General features: G+C 49.8%; 1 protein-coding gene across 1 annotated transcript in view; it reads left to right on the forward strand.

The window, feature by feature from the left end:
- INTS1 (integrator complex subunit 1) overlaps positions 1–18,473 on the forward strand; it is a 76,168-nt gene that overhangs the window by 11,544 nt on the left and 46,151 nt on the right. The window contains exons 9-20 of the mRNA XM_083474665.1: positions 1,854–1,995; positions 2,091–2,267; positions 3,403–3,511; positions 4,718–4,838; positions 8,193–8,270; positions 8,909–9,066; positions 12,021–12,117; positions 12,312–12,403; positions 13,859–13,919; positions 14,342–14,539; positions 16,977–17,106; positions 18,000–18,179. Coding sequence (XP_083330791.1) covers positions 1,854–1,995; positions 2,091–2,267; positions 3,403–3,511; positions 4,718–4,838; positions 8,193–8,270; positions 8,909–9,066; positions 12,021–12,117; positions 12,312–12,403; positions 13,859–13,919; positions 14,342–14,539; positions 16,977–17,106; positions 18,000–18,179 — 1,543 coding nt within the window. The remainder of the gene's footprint in view (positions 1–1,853; positions 1,996–2,090; positions 2,268–3,402; positions 3,512–4,717; positions 4,839–8,192; positions 8,271–8,908; positions 9,067–12,020; positions 12,118–12,311; positions 12,404–13,858; positions 13,920–14,341; positions 14,540–16,976; positions 17,107–17,999; positions 18,180–18,473) is intronic.

The following is an 18,473-nucleotide window of genomic DNA, read 5'->3' on the forward strand; positions in this document are numbered from 1 at the left end:
CATTAAGTCCAGCAGTCTGTCTAGGAGCCTAGTTACAGTCAACTTGGTTGGTTCTTTGTTCAGATCCTCTGGTGGGAACACCACCCTGTACGAGAATTTTGGTCTGATGTGCTTAAGCAACTGATTAGTGATAATATTAAATTTATGCTAGAATTATTTTTTGCTTTCATAATGTTTAAAGACTCATTGACTGTTAAAAAGAAAAGCAAATGAGCAAACCACAAAGTGGTTTACAAAGAGAAAATCACCAGTAATAACAAGAACAACTATCTAACACATTAAAAATAAAGATAAGAAAGCAACAAACTAGAAACAGGGTAAGACATGTCAACACATCTGGGTAGGCTTGCCTAGACCAGTGTTTCCCAAACGTTTTTGGGCAACGGCACACCTGTTTACTGAAAAAAAATCTCGCGGCACACCACCATTAAAGCCCCGCCCCGTGACGTCAGCGCGCAGCGTCACGCCGGGAGGGACGCACAAAAGTGAAAGTTTTTTCCCTCGGCAGCTCCTCTCAGCTGCGCTCAATCCGCCTCGGAGCGCAGGAGCGATGCCTCTCTCTGGCTCTCCCTCCGCGCAGGCTGAGGGAGGGAGGGAGGGGCGCGTGTGACCCGTCTCTGCTGGGAGACCAAACCCAGCGAGGCAGAGTCGCGCGGAGGCGCCCAGGCAGCGCTGCCGGCTGCGAGGAGGAGCGCCAGGCAGCAGCAGGAGGCGCGGCCTCTCCTCGCCGCCGCCGCCGCCCCGCCTCTCGCCGCCCGACTCGCCCGCCTCCCTCCAGGCATCTCGTGGCACACCAGCCGATGTCTCACGGCACACTCGTGTGCCGCGGAACACCGGTTGGGAAACACTGGCCTAGACCAAAAATGTTTTTATCTAGTGTTGAAAAGAGTTCAATGAACGCTCTTGCCTGATGTCAATAGGCAGGGAGTTCCACAGTGTAAGTGCTTTCTTACAAATACAGAATGAGTATTATGTGGCACCTAATAATGGTTTTACAGGACATCACAAGGACACCAAATTTAAGGACTTGCTTCTGCGTTTCCTTATACAGTGGTGCCCCGCAAGACGAATGCCTCGCAATACAAAAAACTCGCTAGACGAAAGGTTTTTCCGTTCGCGATTTGCCTCGCAAGACGAATTTCCCCTATGGGCTTGCTTCGCAAGACGAAAACGTCTCGCGACTTTTTTTCTTTGACTAAAAACAAAGACATGTTTTGTTTATAAAGTTAATTTATTTTCCCTTAAATTTTTGAACTGCTCTTTACAGCATGTGTGACTTTAAAGAGCAGTTAATAAACTGTTGTTGTACCAAATTTGGCTTTGTTTGGACTTTTTTTGACCATAGGAACGCATTAATTGATTTTCAATGCATTCCTGTGGGATTTCGTGCTTCGCAAGACGAAAAATTCGCTAGACGACAAAAATTGCGGAACGAATTAATTTCGTCTTGCGGGGCACCACTGTAGTTGCTAGACAAACAACCATTTGATCATGGAAAAAACTGGATAACCTAAACTTACCCACGTTATATAGAACAATTTGGACTTTAGCAATAGCATTTAAAAATGCATATAGAATCCAGGTTCTGCAAGGAAAAGGAAAAACCACATTAATTTTATATCACCTGGCAGAACTTTATTACATATGCAGCGGGCAGTTATGGAGATCTGGCAACTTTAATGTATGTAACATGAACTCTGGAACTTCTTATTCTTTGAGGAGGTCTTGACGTGCCTTGACAGGTGCTTTTGTTGAATTCCCACTCCTCTTTTTCCTACATTTTATATAGTATTGTTTTTCTTTTGCGTAAATAAGCTTTTCCCCTGTTTTTAAAAATACTTCATTTCCTGCAGGGAGCTGCTGAACGCTCACCGGGACAACTTGGGCACGGTGGTCAAATCGGTGGTCTTCAACGAGCTTTCAAATGCCAGAAATCCCAACAACATGCAGATTCTCTACACGGTTTTGCAGCACAGCCCAGAGCTGGCTCCGAAGGTAGGGGGCTGGTTAGCCAGGGCTGGGGAAGCAGCCTGTGGGACAGATCAGCCCCCTCTTGCCAACGCAGCATCTCCTCCTTGCTCTCTTCCCAGTTCCTGGCGATGGTCTTCCAAGATCTACTGACCAACAAAGACGACTACCTGCGCGCCTCGCGGGCCTTGCTGCGGGAGATCATCAAGCAGACGAAGCACGAGATCAACTTCCAGGCCTTCTGCCTCGGTCTCATGCAGGAGCGGAAGGAGCCTCAGTACGCTGAGATGGAGTTCAAGGTAGGAGGCTTGCTCAGTTTCCCCCACCAGCTGCTTCTGCAAAAGGCGCCTTGTATGGTGTGTTCCTTCCGTGTTTTGTTTTTGTTTGTTTCTGTAATTTTTTTTTTGTAATTTTCAATTACTAAAATCCGATAAAAACCACATTTTGTCAATCTCTAATTACAATTCATATGCCAATATATACCAATTATAAAGCCGATTATGCGTTTTGTGCGACTTCCTGTGTGCTGGATTTCAAGGTGGAATGTGGGTTTTTTCCCATCCTGCTTCCAAAATCTTAATTAATCCAACTACACTCAGTCTTGTTCTTAATCCCTTATCCACAGCTACAGAGCTTTTGACTTCCATTCGTATTATCAGATTTAATGAATCTTATTTCTGTAAAAGAAGTTCTACGTCCTATAAATTTCCTGTGTGCAATGTTTACCATATTTTTCGCTCTATTAGACGCACAGGACCATAAGATGCACCTCCCGCAAAAGCCAGGGATAGCTGCGCGAAGCCTCCGCAGGGCAGCAGGATGAAGGCTCCCCGCTAAGGCAGAAGCTAGAACAGCTAGAGGGAGCGCTGCGCAGCACTCCGTCTAGCTGTTCTGGCTTCTGGGGTAGCCCTTGAAGCCTCCGCAGGGCAGCGGGATGAAGCCAATGGGAAGCTGCGCATGCCTCCTCCGCACTGGAAGGAGCGCATGCATTTCCGCATGCATGCGTGTACACACACTCTGGCCCACCGCATTGTCTGCGGGACCGCGAACTGGCCCAAGCCACAAAAACTTTGCCGACCCCTGATTTAAACTGTTCCGTCCTGTTGTTGTATTTTTGTATCCCCCTCTCTCCAAGGAAGAAGAGAGAGAGGAACCATGTTTTCCTTTGTCCTGATTTGTATATAATAGTGGTAGCTTAGTACTCACACCTCGAGTCTAGCTCTGCTGTTGTTGACTCTGCTAAGGCAGTGTGCGCTCACGTCCCAAGACATGAGTCACGGAAGCACGTCGGGGAAGAAGACTGATGGATCTCCCGAGCGGCACGCAGAAGGGAGAGACAGGCTGGCATGTATGTGTCGTTTGCCGGGGGGCCTGTCCTGCCTCCCGGCGACCCCCACCCCCATATTCACCATCCTCCCCTCTTACCCCCGACAGGACCGCTTTGTCATCCACATCACAGACCTGCTGGCCGTCTCCATGATGCTCAGCATCACTGCCCAGGTGAAGGAAGCTGGCCTTGCGTGGGACAAAGGAGAGAAGAAGAGTAAGTGGGTTGCATCTCCTGGCTTAGTCTCTAAAAACAGGGCAAGGAAGAGGGAGCTGGGTAGACATGTAGGATCTGTGGGCCTGCTCTGGAGACGCTGCCCAGAACCGATGTGAAAATAAGCACGTAAATAAATAAAATTATTAATTCCATCACATGTCTGTCATCATAAATCTGAGCTTTGTTGCCGTGCGTTGTCAGTCCCACAGCCTGTTTCGAGAGCGTTGCCCTCTTTTATCAATTAAAGATGAAACATTTGCATGCCCAAACTGCACAGACAGCAGAGTGGTTTCGTTTGCAAGAGTCGGGGGCCATGTTTTCCAGCGCCAGTCCTGCAGCAAAGGATCCCTCTCTTTTCCCAGGGATCATTTGATCCTTACAATCTCTTTATCTTTATCTGCATCTGAACATTGTTAACAGGATTACTCTTGCAGGCAACAAATTGAACTCCAGTTAATTTTTTTAATGTGGTTCTTTTTTGAGGGGGGTGTTATTGGCTTGTTGTTTTCATTTTGATTATATATATTGTGGTTTTACATTTTGATTTTGTTCTGTGAACAAAAGCCCTGAGACCTCCGGGTATAGGGTGGTACATAAATTCCAATTAATAAATATAAATAAAATGAATTTTCTTATTGCCGCCACCCACCCTTCAGATCTGTCTGCCCGGACTTAAGAACAGGGCTTTTGTGTTGAGAGCCACATTTTCCTATTGTAACGTGTTTGGAGCCGCATTTTGGTTGGGGGGCAGGACTGAAACCAGTGGTGGGCAGGGTCACACCAAAAAGAGTGGGGCCACCCTTTCTCTTTTCCTACTACCCTGTTTCCTTTTTATCTCTCTTTTTCTTGCCCCTTCTCCCTCTAGCCATCCCTCCACACCCTTGCATCTCCCTCTCGCTTTCCTGCTTCATCCCAGCCCAGGGAAGGACTTGACCTCTCTTGCCCAGAGGTCTGATCACTTCTGGAAGGCTTTTGAAATCAGGCCAAGAGGTGCATGAAATGAGGCCCCTTGGGCTGCAGATTGCCCACCCCTGGCCTGGAACCTTGGCCCACCTGTTTTAAGTAAGATGGGGAAGATGCTGACTTTTGCCCTTCGCCTTTGCCCCTTCCCCGCCATGGCTGTGTGCAAGAGGGCTTCCTGGCTCTGCCGTCCTAGGACCTGATGACGTTCCTTCTGACCCCCTCTGCCTCTGTCCTTCTCCCCAGACTTGGAGGTCCTGCGTGCCTTCCAGAACCAGATCGCAGCCATCCAGAGGGACGCGGTTTGGTGGCTGCACACGGTGGTTCCCTCCATCACCAAACTGGCTCCCAAAGAATACGTTCACTGGTAAGAAGCTGAGCTGGAGATGGTGGCGTTGATGATGCACCGGCCTCTTGCGGGACCCCTCCTGGGTTCCCTCCGAGCACCCTCATTCAGACCAGGATTTGGTCTAGGAGCCAGGAGGCGCTTGAGGGTGGAGAATCAGAATTGCGTGGCAACTCACCCCCCCCCCCCAGTGGAAATAATGACACATGACACAATGGGCTAAATAAGGCCACAACTTTATTTGTTACAGGTGATGAGCGGTATTGGCTTAGGCATTGGACCTCACCGACTATATCCAACTTCAGCACATCTGCTTGAAGTCCAGGAAGGGTTAACCAACAGTAGGGGGAGTCCTGCTGATGCACATCAACTAGGAACTCCCCCAGGGTGACCAATTGGGGACGTGCCTTAGGCCCTCACCTCCCCAGACTTTGGACAGGGCCATGCTCCCCCGGAATCCTTTATCGGACTACCCTTCAATATGCTGGGCAGGTGATGGCGCTTCCTCCCCTCTTCCGTCTACAGAGCAATACCAATGCCTAACCGCCAATACCCAGAAAGTTGTGATGATTTGCTATGAGCTAGGCGAAAACCAAGTGGCTGGTGCCAATTTGCTAAGTGGAAAAATTCCTACCAGGCCCCTCAAGGGCGACCAACCAAGGTCCATAGCAAGGTCAAGGAACGAAAACCTTATAGGGCAGGAGGGTGGGAAAAGCAGGAACAGCTGGCAGGCAGCAAAGAGGGAGATCCCTGGCCATGTCCTGCTTTAAATAGGACAGGCCACGCCCCCAGAGCCATCCGATTGGCTGGCCAGGAGGTGACGTGGCTGGGAATCCCCCCAATTGCGCTTGGGTGTGTGTGTGACGCCCGCAACTCCACCTCCTCCGAAGAGGAAATGGGGGGGTGGGTGGACATGCATGCATCTTCTGCTAAGGTAGGAGCTTGCGCCTTCCCTGCCTAGGAGATCTTGTGGGAAGATTCAGGACAGACAAAGATTCAGCACATGTTAAGCTATGGAAGGAGCTCCATGCAGGAAGCAGTCACAGGCGCCAACTTGAATGACTTTAAAAGAGGATTAGGCAATTTCACAGAGGAAAAGGCTACTGATGGCAGCAATGCTTATGAATACCGGTTTCTGGAAACCATAGGAGGGGAGTTGCTTTTGCAGTGGCGTAGCGTGGGGGGTGCAGGGGGGCCGGCCGCACCGGGCGCAACATCTGGGGGGGGGGGGCGCTCGCACTCACAGCTCTCTGCCCCTACCTGGCTCATTCACTCTCTCTCACTGCAGTGCTGGCTGTGCGAATCTGATCCGAGCCGCCGGGTCGCTGCCCACTGTGGAGGGGGTGGGTGCCAGGCGTGCGGTGCGGAGAGAGAACGAGGGACTATCTGGGGGAGGGACAGTGCAGCAGCCGCCCAGCGCAGCGCTGAGCGCGGGAGAGAACCACACCAGACCAGACCAGGCAGCAGCAAGAAGAAGCTGGCAGCGGCGGCAGGTTAGGGGTTAGGGGGCGCAAATTACTTGCCTTGCCCCGGGTTAGGGGGCAAGACAATTCAGAATCCAGTTTTATATATACTACCCATCAATCTTTGCCTCTCACAATGCAAGGCAATACTCAAAATGCCTACACTTGGAATAATGCTAAGCATTTCCTACAACATTTCTTTACAGTGCGTTCAGCATTATTCACACACATGAGCTTGGTAACCCTTAGAACAGCCTGGTAAGAAGTAGTGGATGGGTACTGGGTGGCATCCAGCTAACTTTGTGCAGCGCAAATTACTTGCCTTGCCCCGGGTGCTGGCAACCCACGCTACGCCACTGTTCTTTTGTGCTCAAGTCCTGCCTGTGGGTTTCCCCTAGTCATCTGGTTGGCCAGTGTTAAGAACAGCATTGCTGGATTAGGTGGGCCATTGGTGTGAGCCAGCAGGTTCTTCTTAGGCTCTTATGACAAGGGGCCCCCAGATCCATGACCTGTGTGACAGCTGGAAGATACAGAGGGGATGGTGTTGGCTCCCAGGGAGAGGCGGTACAACTCCCAGCCCACTTACAGGCCATGAATCCCCACAAGGACAGGGAAGCTGCTGGACATTGATTGATGGATTATATTTCTATGCTGATTTTCATTCAAACATTTTGATGTATTTTTAATCTTTGTTGGAAGCCGCCCAGAGTGGCTGGGGAAACCCAGCCAGATGGGCGGGGTACAAATAATAAATTATTATTATTATATTATTATAAATGAGGAAATCCCTTCTTCAAGCAGTAAATAACAACGACATAACAGCATTACAAATACAGCATAACTCTCGTGGAATAATTAGCAAGTCGCCAGTAAAACAATTACAAATCATCAGTGAAACAATTTCAATTATAAGGCGCTATTAACAAAACAACAACTACAAAATAAACTAAATATCACAATTATAACCATGTTTTAGGACTACAGCATTCGTAATCTAGAAAGCAATATTAACGTTGGCAAAATAGCAGCCAAAATTAAACTAAGCACTGTTCAATTCATCAGCACACTCCCCACATCCCCATGACCGATAATCTTTCAATCTGTTCAGCTCATTAAAATCCCCAGGCACATACCGTATTTTTCTGTGTATAAGACACCCCCATGTATAAGATGCCCCCTATTTTGGGGACTCAAATATAAGAAAATGGGGGGAAATGGCACAGAGTTGTTGAGTTGAGCTATTTTTTTGCGGAGAATTGACCTGAATTGTTGAGCCCCCACACTCGTTGCTAAATCCACCTCCCGCCTGTCCCATCGCCGACAGAAGCTGCCAATCACCTGCCTGACTGCCAGAGCGTCAGCCAATCAACACCACCCATTGACGCAGCAACCAATAACACACACAATAGCCGCTGACAGCCTCGGCAGCAACCAATCATACGTCCACCCTATGCACTACCCGTGTATGAGACGCCTCCCACTTTTTAGCATGATTTTTCAAGGGAAAAAAACAGTCTTATACATGGAAAAGTACGGTAATACCCATGGCAGCGACTCCTTTCTGAAGGTTCCTCGGGCTGGAGGTGGGGTAGCCCTGGGGAAACCAACCCCCACATGATGACAAAGTCTCTCACCCCTACAGTTCTTCCTCTGGAAACAGCTCCCTTATGAAGACTCCTGGGGCTGGACAGTGGGGCAAGGCAGGTGGAAAAAGCCATTGCCTGGTGGACAGCACCATACCTGTCACCCCTCCACTTGAAAGCTTGGTGGGCAGGCAGGGAATCCCTTTGGAGCAACTTTGCTGCTCCTGTGCAGTCCTGAAACATTTCCTCCTGTTCTCGGGCTCCTGAACCTTGACCCTTTCTTCCTGGATCAACTGATTCTGACACATTGCTTTTCCCTATTTTCTAAGCCTCCACAAAGTGCTGTTCACAGAGCAGCCAGAGACCTACTACAAATGGGACAACTGGCCTCCCGAGAGCGACCGCAAGTAAGTCGGGGGCTTGGCTTGGCTTTATTTATTTATTTTAAAAACCCACAAAAGCCCAGGGGAAAAGGTTGTCACTGTTATGCAGAAAGATTATTGGCTAGTGTCAGGGAACTGCCATCGGCCAGAGGCGAGAGATAGAAGGGCAGTTGTGTTACAAGGAGCCTCCAAAAATCTTGCAAAGCAGTTCCTCTTCTGGGGAAAAGCCCCACCTCCAGTGGAGAGGAGGTGCAAGGACCAGAGGATGCTAGCAAGAGCCTTAACACTGCACCTGAGCCAGCCGGAGAGGAGGGAGGCACGCCTTTGCCATCGCCCATCATGCGCAGTAGTCTGGGGTGCAGGGAGGGGCAGAAAAGGCTGGGGGTGATGAAACTTTTATGTTGGGGAAGGTACAAAAACAGACCACTCTGCTAGCGATGGAGCCAGACATGAACTTACGACACTCTTCACTGTAAATAGTTTGCACCAAAATGAAGCCTGTAAAAGACAGGGCGGAGTCCTGCCTGGTTACTCTCGAGCAACAGCACTTGACAGCTAGGTTTGCTGATCACTTTGACTTTGCACCCCATATGGACTGACTCTTTGGAAGCCAGTAGCTCTTTCTCTCTCTCTCCCTCCCTCCCTCCCTTCCCTCCCACCAGCTTCTACCTCCGCCTCTGCTCTGAAGTGCCGATCCTCGAAGACACACTCATGCGCATCCTCGTGATCGGCCTGTCGCGGGATCTCCCCCTCGGCCCCGCCGACGCCATGGAGCTTGCAGACCATCTGGTGAAACGTGCAGCAGCTGTGCAGGCAGACGGTAGGATTCTGGCAGTGAAGCCTCGGTTTTGCACACCCACCGGTTTTATTTTGCTTATGCATCTCCAGGTGCTGGAATCGTAGAATTGTAGAGTTGGAAGGGACCCGGAGGGTCATTTACGATACGATAATCTTTATTGTCATTGTCAACGAAATTGAAAAATCTACATAAGACATTCAAAACCCAACAAGCCTGCTATCCCAACCTGGTTAGCCCCCTAAATAATACCCCATTTCTAAATACAATATACTTCCATACAGACTCCTTACAATGCGTTTAAAACCAAAATCGCATTTGGATATAAACTGTTTCGCAGGCGGCTCGTCCTAGTCTTTATAACCCTGTACCTTCTTCCAGAAGGCAGAAGCTGAAAGAGATCATTTCCAGGGTGCACACTATCCTGCACTATCTCTGCAGCTTTCGTATGGCACCTGGAAGCATAGATTTGATCCAAGGTGGGAAGAGTGTTCTCTCCGCAGTCTTTACAACCCTGGACAGCATTGTTTTCTCTCTGACCGTGCAGCTCCAAAACCACACACACGGACTAGTTCTAGTCTAGTTCTAGGTAGGAACTCAACAAAAGCGTCCATTGTTAGAATCATAGAATCATAGAGTTGGAAGAGACCACAAGGGCCATCGAGTCCAACCCCCTGCCAAGCAGGAAACACCACCAGAGCACTCCTGACATATGGTTGTCAAGCCTCTGCTTAAAGACCTCCAAAGTAGGAGACTCCACCACACTCCTTGGCAGCAAATTCCACTGTCGAACAGCTCTTACTGTCAGGTGGAATCTTCTTTCTTGTAGTTTGGATCCATTGCTCCGTGTCCGCTTCTCTGGAGCAGCAGAAAACAACCTTTCTCCCTCCTCCATGTGACATCCTTTTATATATTTGAACATGGCTATCATATCACCCCTTAACCTCCTCTTCTCCAGGCTAAACATGCCCAGCTCCCTTAGCCGTTCCTCATAAGGCATCATTTCCAGGCCTTTGACCATTTTGGTTGCCCTCCTCTGGACACGTTTCAGTTTGTCAGTGTCCTTCTTGAACTGTGGTGCCCAGAACTGGACACAGTACTCCAGGTGAGGTCTGACCAGAGCAGAATACAGTGGCACTATTACTTCCCTTGATCTAGATGCTATACTCCTATTGATGCAGCCCAGAATTGCATTGGCTTTTTTAGCTGCCGCGTCACACTGTTGGCTCATGTCAAGTTTGTGGTCAACCAAGACTCCTAGATCCTTTTCACATGTACTGCTCTCAAGCCAGGTGTTGTTGGACTCCAGTTCGCATCAGACCCAGCCGGGGTGGAGGAAGGATGTGCAGTGGGTGCGGGCCGTCCCGGGTTTCACCCCGGGGGGGTGTGTGACCAAATGCCGGGCAGCACTCGCCGTGGGGCCTGCAGCGCACCCGAGCCAATCATCTCTTCTGGGAGACGCGTGGTGGCTTGGCATCCGCAGGTTCCACACTGCCCAAACGGTCTGCCTGCTGCCTCCCACCCCACACCCCCCCAGCTGTAGGGCAGCTGAGTGGGAGGAGGCAGGCAAAGTCCAGAAGCCTTCTGTATGGCTTGTGCCACCCTTGGGCACACCGCCCCAAGCACCCACTGGACCCAGCCAGCGCGGCTGTTGGCCAAGGACAATGGGGGGAAATGATAAGCAAGGCCGCAGTTTCCACCTTTCTACTATAAACGGTGTAATAATAATAATAATAATAATAATAATAATAATAATAATAATTTATTTATTATTTATACCCCGCCCATCTGGCTGGGCCTCCCCAGCCACTCTGGGCGGCTTCCATAAAAACCAAAAATACAGTAAAATATCACACGTTAAAAATTTCCCTGAACAGGGCTGCCTTAAGATGTCTTCTGAATGTCAGGTAGTTGTTTATCGCTTTGACATCTGCTGGAAGGGCGTTCCACAGGGCGGGCGCCACTACCGAGAAGGCCCTCTGCCTGGTTCCCTGTAGCTTTGCTTCTCGCAATGAGGGAATCACCAGAAGGCCCTCGGCGCTGGACCTCAGCGTCCGGGCAGAACGATGGGGGTGGAGACGCTCCTTCAGGTATACTGGACCGAGGCCGTTTAGGGTTTTAAAGGTCAGCATCAACACTTTGAATTGTGCTCAGAAACGTACTGGTGTGAGGACTCCAGTTGAAAAGCAGGATGAACACCTGCCAAATAAATCAATCCTGTTTCTTAAAAAAACACACAAGTTGCCCTTTTGTGTGCGTGTGTAAAGTGAAACCTAAGGGGCTAGCCCTCATGGCAGCAAGGAAGATACAGTCATACCTCTTGTTACGTTTGCTTCAGGTTAAATCTTTTCAGGTTGTGTCCCGTGGTGACCCAGAAGTACCGGAAAGGGTTACTTCCAGGTTTCGCCGCTCGGGCATGCGCAGACGCTCAAAATGACGTCACGTGCATGCACAGAAGCGGTGAATCGCGACCTGCACAGATGCACAGACATGGATTGCGTCCTGCTCATGTTGCGAATGGAGCTCCGGAATGGATCCTGTTCGCAACCAGAGGTACCACTGTACAAATATGATTAGAGCAGAGTTTGCCCACAACCTTTGAGGCTAAATGGAGTCTAGGTGAGATTTCCAATCGAGGCAGAAGGACTTTTTCACTTATAAACTTCCCTGTGTCTTCCCAGTGTATTTGTCTCTATTTCCCCACTCTTACTCATTTATTTTTCTGTCCTGCTTTCTTTCTGCAAAGCTCCATGGGGCAGCATTCATGGGCATCATCCTATCTGGGCGACGGACCAGACCCGGGCCAGCTTAGCTGTGCTTTCTGTTACTCCTGTATAACCCAATTTCCTTATCCCCTTCATCGAATCTGCACCGTTTTCCTTTAGGACTCCACTAGTTTTGAGTCTGCAGTCTTAAGAAATTGAATAGGACGGTTTTGCATCAACACACAGCTCACGATATACTTCTGCTTCCTTTAGATCTTGAAGTCTTGAGAGTGGAGAGGATCCAACTGATCGATGCCGTCTTGAACCTGTGCACTTACCACCACCCAGAGAACATCCAGCTGCCCCCTGGGTAACATTTGCATGCATGCAACTCTTGGGCTAGAGAGAATAACTTAATTTTATTGTGAGCAGAAAACATAAGGAAGAGGGGGGGCAATAATAGTGAACAGCTATGTCTAGAGCATCTTTGGGCAAGGGAAACTATTTTATTTTTTTTAATTAAACTACAGCAATGCAATATGATTGTTTCTGTTTGCTTTGAAGGTACCAGCCTCCAAATCTGGCCATCTCTACTCTCTACTGGAAAGCTTGGCCTCTTTTGCTCGTTGTTGCCGCATTCAACCCCGAAAACATTGGTGAGTGTAATGAGGACAAAAAGAAGAGCCTGCTGGATCGGGCCCAGGGCTCATCTGGACCAGCAACGCTATATCCCCTTACCAAACTACAGTGCTCTGAATGGCAGAAAGTCATTCCCTTTTCCTAGGAAACTCAAGGAATTGTAACTCTGTGAAGGGAATAGCAAGGAAACTCTCAGCATCCTTAACAAACTACAACTCCCATAATTCTTTGCTGGGGAAGCCATGGCCGTTTAATTGTATACAGTGTGTGTGTGTATATATATCGTATTTTTGCTCTATAGGACGCACCCGACCATAGGACGCACCTTGTTTTAGAGGGGGAGAACAAGAGAAAAAAAATTCTCCCCCTCTCTGTGCAGCGCCCCTTCAGCGAAGCGTCAGGAGAAACGGAGCCCCTTCCATTTCTCCTCCCGCTTCAATGAAGGGGCGCTGTGCAGAGAGGGGGAGAATTTTTTTCTCTTGTTCTCCCCCTCTAAAACAAGGTGCACTCAGTGCGTTCAAGGTGCGTTCAGTCGCCTTCAGTGAAGGCAACCCGAAGCCTCTGGAGTGCGGCGAGAGTTCCCGCTGCGCTCTGGAGGCTTTGGGTTCCTTTCGACCTGCTCTTTGGGGCTGGCAGGGGGAAGCCCAGCTTTCCCCCACCGCCAGCCCCAAAGAGCAGGTCAGGGAGCAGCGGAAAGGCCGCGCGTAGCCTTCCCGCTGCTCCCAGAGCTTGTGGGGCTGGCGGGGGAAGCCCAGGTGGTCCCCCCCCCCCAGCCCCAGGGACCACACATTCGCTCCATAAGACACACAGACTTTTCCCCTTAGATTTTAAGAGGAAAAAAGTGTGTCTTATGGAGCGCTAAATACGGTATATATGCGTGTGTGTGTATATATATTTGTGTGTGTGTGTGTGTGTGTATACACACACATACACACACAGTGGTGCCTCGCAAGACGAAAATAATCCGTTCCGCGAGTCTCTTCGTCTAGTGGTTTTTTCGTCTTGCGAAGCAACCCTATTAGCGGATTAGCGCTATTAGCGATTTAGCGGTTTAGCGGCTAAAAGGCTATAAAAGGCTTAGCGGCTTAGAAAAAGGGGGGGAAAGCGAAAAAAATCGCAAGACTCGCAAGACGTTTTCGTCTTGCGAAGCAAGCCCATAGGGAAATTCGTCTTGCGAAGCACATCGAAAAACGGAAAACCCTTTCGTCTAGCGGGTTTTTCGTCTTGCAAGGCATTTGTCTTGCGGGGCACCACTGTATATAATAGCTGAGGGTGATGGGAATTGTATTCCAACCACTTCTAGAAGGCACCAGTTCAAGGAAGGAACTGACAGCCAAAAATAACACGTGATCTACTGGGGAGAGGTGTGTCATTGGGCAGAGTACTGCAGAGAGCTGTGTTCAACCTTCTGGCTGTTCTGAATGGTGCCATCTCAATTCTCTCCCCCCCCCCCCCCCCCGCTTGTGTCTTAGGTCTGGCTGCCTGGGACGAGTACCCCACGCTAAAGATGCTCATGGAAATGGCCATGACAAAGTAAGTATGCTAATCCCGCCTATTTTGGGGAGCTGAAGCTTAGTCTGTACATAGGGCAGGATGTGGAGACTGATTCCCGAGTGGGCCAAAGGGATTGTACAATTTCTGGCTGCAGGTGGGTGCTGCGTTACCATTAAAAGAGTGGGGGAACCAGCTGAAGGCTGAAGATTAGCACAGGAGGTGTCCTCCTGTCCGGACCACAGATGGAAACTCAAAATGGGAAGGGCTGGGAAGGCAGGGCAAGAGTTTCTGATAGCTCTGACTGAGCAGCTTTTACCCTCTTTACAGTGCTCTGTGCTCCTGAGGTTGGTTTTATGTCCTCTTAACACCAGGGCCTTTTGGGTGGTGGTGCCTGCCCTCTGGAATGTGATTCCAGGGAACATTGTTGATCTTCTCCTGTGGTCATATATTCCCCCTCTCAGCAATTACTCCTACCCTCCCTGCACTCTGACGGACGAAGAGACCCGCACGGAAATGATCAGCCGCGAACTTCAGATCTCGCAGCGGGAGAAGCAAGAAATCCTCGCTTTCGAGGGCCACCTGGCGGCGGCGTCAACCAAGCAGACCATCACGGAGAGCAGCAGCCTCCTGCTGTCTCAGCTCACCAGCCTGGATCCCCAGTAAGTGGTCTCTGTTCCCCCAGGGCAGCCTTCTCCAACCCGGCGCCCTCCGTATGATTCGAACTGTGCCGGTTGGGGTGGATGGGAATTGGATTCCAAAGGAGAATGGGACACAAGTTCAGGTCTTTCAAAGTGGGGGGAAATCATGGGATGTACCATAAATGAAGGTGGGGAAGTTTTTAATCTTTGGTGATTTATTGTCTTTTTATGGGTTGGAAGCTGCTGTGAGTGGCTGGGGCAACCCAGCCACATGGGCAGGGTATAAATAATAAAATTGTCATAATACAGTGGACGCTCAGGTTGCGAACATGATCCGTGCGGGATGCACGTTCACAACCCACAGCGCTGCGTCTGCGCACGCGGGGGTTGCGTTTCAGCGCTTCTGTGCATGTGCAAAGCATGATTCGGCACTTCTGCGCATGTGCAAAGCATGATTCGGCACTTCTGCGCATGTGCAAAGCGCGATTTAGCGCTTCTGTGCATGTGCGACCTCCGAAACCCGGAAGTAACCCGTTCCGGTACTTCCAGGTTTCGGAGCGTCTGTAACCTGAAAAAACACAACCTGAAGCATCTGTAACCCGAGGTATGACTGTAATGATTAAAACACTAAAACAAATAAAATTATTCAGTATAATACATAAAACATTGTACGCCTTGGGTGCAGGCTACCTGAAATACCATATCTCTCTATACAAAGCTGCCTGGGTGCTAAGAGTCTCGAGTGAGCACCTTCTCCTGGTCTCATCAGCATCAGAGGCACGGTTGGCGATATGAGAGAGAGAGAGCCTTTTCTGCTGATCCCAAATTGTGTGGTTCCCTCCCGAGAGAGGCTAGTCTGGCTCCTTCCTTGTCATCCTTCTGCTGGCCGGCTAAACCTTCCTGTTCAGACCAGCCTTTGGAAACAAAGGTGCTGTCAATGCTGAACCCTGGACTGCTGGCAGGGCTTTCAATTGCTTTTTAAGACATTTCAACTCCTGATTTTAAGTAATTTGTGTTCTGTGCATTTTATAATGGTGTTAGCCACCTTGGATCCCAACTTCGGAAGGAAGGCGGGATACGAATAGATCAAATAAGCGGAAAATGTAGAGAGCGACAGAGTCCCCTCAGGGCAGCTGGCAGCCAGTACTAATACCGTGGTATCTCTAGTTGCGAACGGGATCCATTCCGGAGGCCCGTTCGCAACATGAGCAGAATGCAACCCGTGTCTGTGCATGCACAGGTCGCGATTCGCTGCTTCTACACATGCGCGTGATGTCATTTTGCGCGTCTGCGCATGCGCAAGTGGCAAAGAGTGGTGAAACCCGGAAGTAACCATTTCCGGTACTTTTGGGTCGCCACGGGACGCAACCTGAAAACATTCAACCTGAAGTAAACGTAACATGAGGTTGTTGTTGTTTAGTCGTTTAGTCATGTCCGGCTCTTCGTGACCCCCTGGACCAGAGCACGCCAGGCACTCCTGTCTTCCACTGCCTCCCCCAGTTTGGTCAAACTCATGCTGGTAGCTTCAAGAACACTGTCCAACCATCTCGTCCTCTGTCATCCCCTTCTCCTTGTGCCCTCAATCTTTCCCAACATCAGGGTCTTTTCTAGGGAGTCTTCTCTTCTCATGAGGTGGCCAAAGCCTTGGAGTCTCAGCTTCAGGATCTGTCCTTCCAGTGAGCACTCAGGGCTGATTTCCTTCAGAATGGATCGGTTTGATCTTCTTGCAGTCCATGGGACTCTCAAGAGTCTCCACCAGCACCATAATTCAAAAGCATCAATTCTTCGGCGACCAGCCTTCTTTATGGTCCAGCTCTCACTTCCATACATTACTACTGGGAAAACCATAGCTTTAACTATATGGGCCTTTGTCGGCATGGTGATGTCTCTGCTTTTTAAGATGCTGTCTAGGTTTGTCATTGCTTTTCTCCCAAGAAGCAGGAGTCTTTTAATTTCGTGACTGCTGTCACCATCTGCAGTGATCATGGAGCCCAAGAAAGTAAAATCTCTCACTGCCTCCATTTCTTCCCCTTCTATTTGCCAGGAGGTGATGGGATCAGTGGCCATGATCTTAGTTTTTTTGATGTTGAGCTTCAGACCATATTTTGCGCTCTCCTCTTTCACCCTCATTAAAAGGTTCTTTAATTCCTCCTCACTTTCTGCCATCAAGGTTGTGTCATCTGCATATCTGAGGTTGTTAATATTTCTTCCGGCAATCTTAATTTTGGCTTGGGATTCATCCAGCCTAGTGACTGTACTAATAATTTTTTTCTTTGTGCACTGTCGGTCTGACAGCTTTGCCCTAGCCACTCTGGCCTGTGTGCTGTCCTTTGCCTGTGCTGTCTCGCGTCTGCCTTCCCTCGGGGCAGACAGGTCTTTAGCAGCCTTCAGGGAAGCAGTGGAGGTGTGGGGAGTGTTGGGAGAAAAGCCAAGAGACCCCCTTGTGTTCCCTTCTCAGGGGCCCCCCTCGCCGGCCACCTCAGCCTGTCCTGGACCAGGTGAAAAGCTTCAACCAGTCTCTCCGCTTGGGGCACCTCCTCTGCCGCAGCAGACACCCCGACTTCCTGCTCAACATCATCCAGAGGCAGGTGGGTCACCCCCAGAGCTGGGAAGTGCCATGTGGGGGGGGGGATTGAAGGCAGGGGAATCGAAGGCAGCAGAGGGCTGCCGCTTGGTTTCATCATTCCGAATGCGATCCATCGGGAAACGGGGAGCCTTTGGGGTTGCACCAAATGGTTCGACTCAACGTCTGGATGCGCTGAGAATGTTGGAGCAAGGATTGTTCAATCGGAGCAAGACTGAAAGAGGGTTGGGAGGAGATGGAAGGGTGAGGCTGGAAATGGGGCGGCTTTTGTAGAGCCTTGGGAACGGCACACGGTTGCCTCTGCTTGGTGGTGGCCCTCTGTTTGCAGAATTCCTCCACCACCCCAGTTATTTGGTCACTCCCAACAGTTCCGGCTTTCCAACCAGCTTCAAAGACCCATTCATTCATTCATTCATTTCATAAAATGTATACACCGCAGGATAATTTTTTTAAAAAAAAAACACCTCAAAGCAATTTACACAGAGAAGAAAATAATAAAATTCTCAGTGAAAACTTAAAAACAATTAGAACATTTGAAGAATTAAGACCACGTAAACTAAAAACAAGATTTAAAGGCATGTCAACATTCTGGGTATCTGGGTCGGCTTGCCTAAGTAAAAAAATGTTTTTTTCAAGCACCATAAAGAGTGCTGCCTGTTATCAATAGTTCCAAAGTGTAGTAGCCTCCTCACTCAAAAGATGGATTTCTTACAGATGTGGAGCAGGTATTGTGTGGCACCAGTAGCAGTGCCCGTTCTGCAGCCTGAAACAGCCGAGCGGGCTTATTTTTTATTTATTTTATTTATTGAATTTATATACCTCCCTATACCCAGAGGTCTCAGGGCTTAGGTAGGCTGAGGCAGTCCCACAGGTAAACCTGACCCTCTTCTTCCTTAGGCGTCTTCGCAATCGATGCCATGGCTGGCAGACCTGGTTCAGTCCAGCGAGGGCTCCTTGGATGTTCTCCCGGTGCAGTGCCTTTGTGAATTCCTTCTGCACGACGCCGCTGACGAATCCGCCTCTGGCGAGGAGGAAGAGGAAGGAGAAAGCAAAGAGCAGCGTGCTAAGAAACGAGAGGTACCGTATTTTTCGCCCCATAGGACGCTCCGTCCCATAGGACGCACCTAGTTTTTTGGGGGGGAAATAAAGGAAAAAATTTTTCCCTTTATTTCCCCCCCAAAAGCAGGTCGGGGAAACAGAACCAGGTAGAGGAACAGCGGGATGGCGGCGCTGCGCCTCCCTGCTGTCCCCTGAGCTTGTGGGGCTGGCCGATGTCTGCCCCGCGCGAGGGGCGCTCTGCTTCAGGGCGCCCCTCGCGCCGGGCAGCAGGCTGCTATCCGCAGCGTGGGGAGCCTTGCCGGGAACTCCTGC

The sequence above is a fragment of the Podarcis liolepis genome (genome assembly GCF_965112155.1).
Source record: "Podarcis liolepis genome assembly, chromosome: 14".
Lineage (NCBI taxonomy): Eukaryota > Metazoa > Chordata > Lepidosauria > Squamata > Lacertidae > Podarcis > Podarcis liolepis.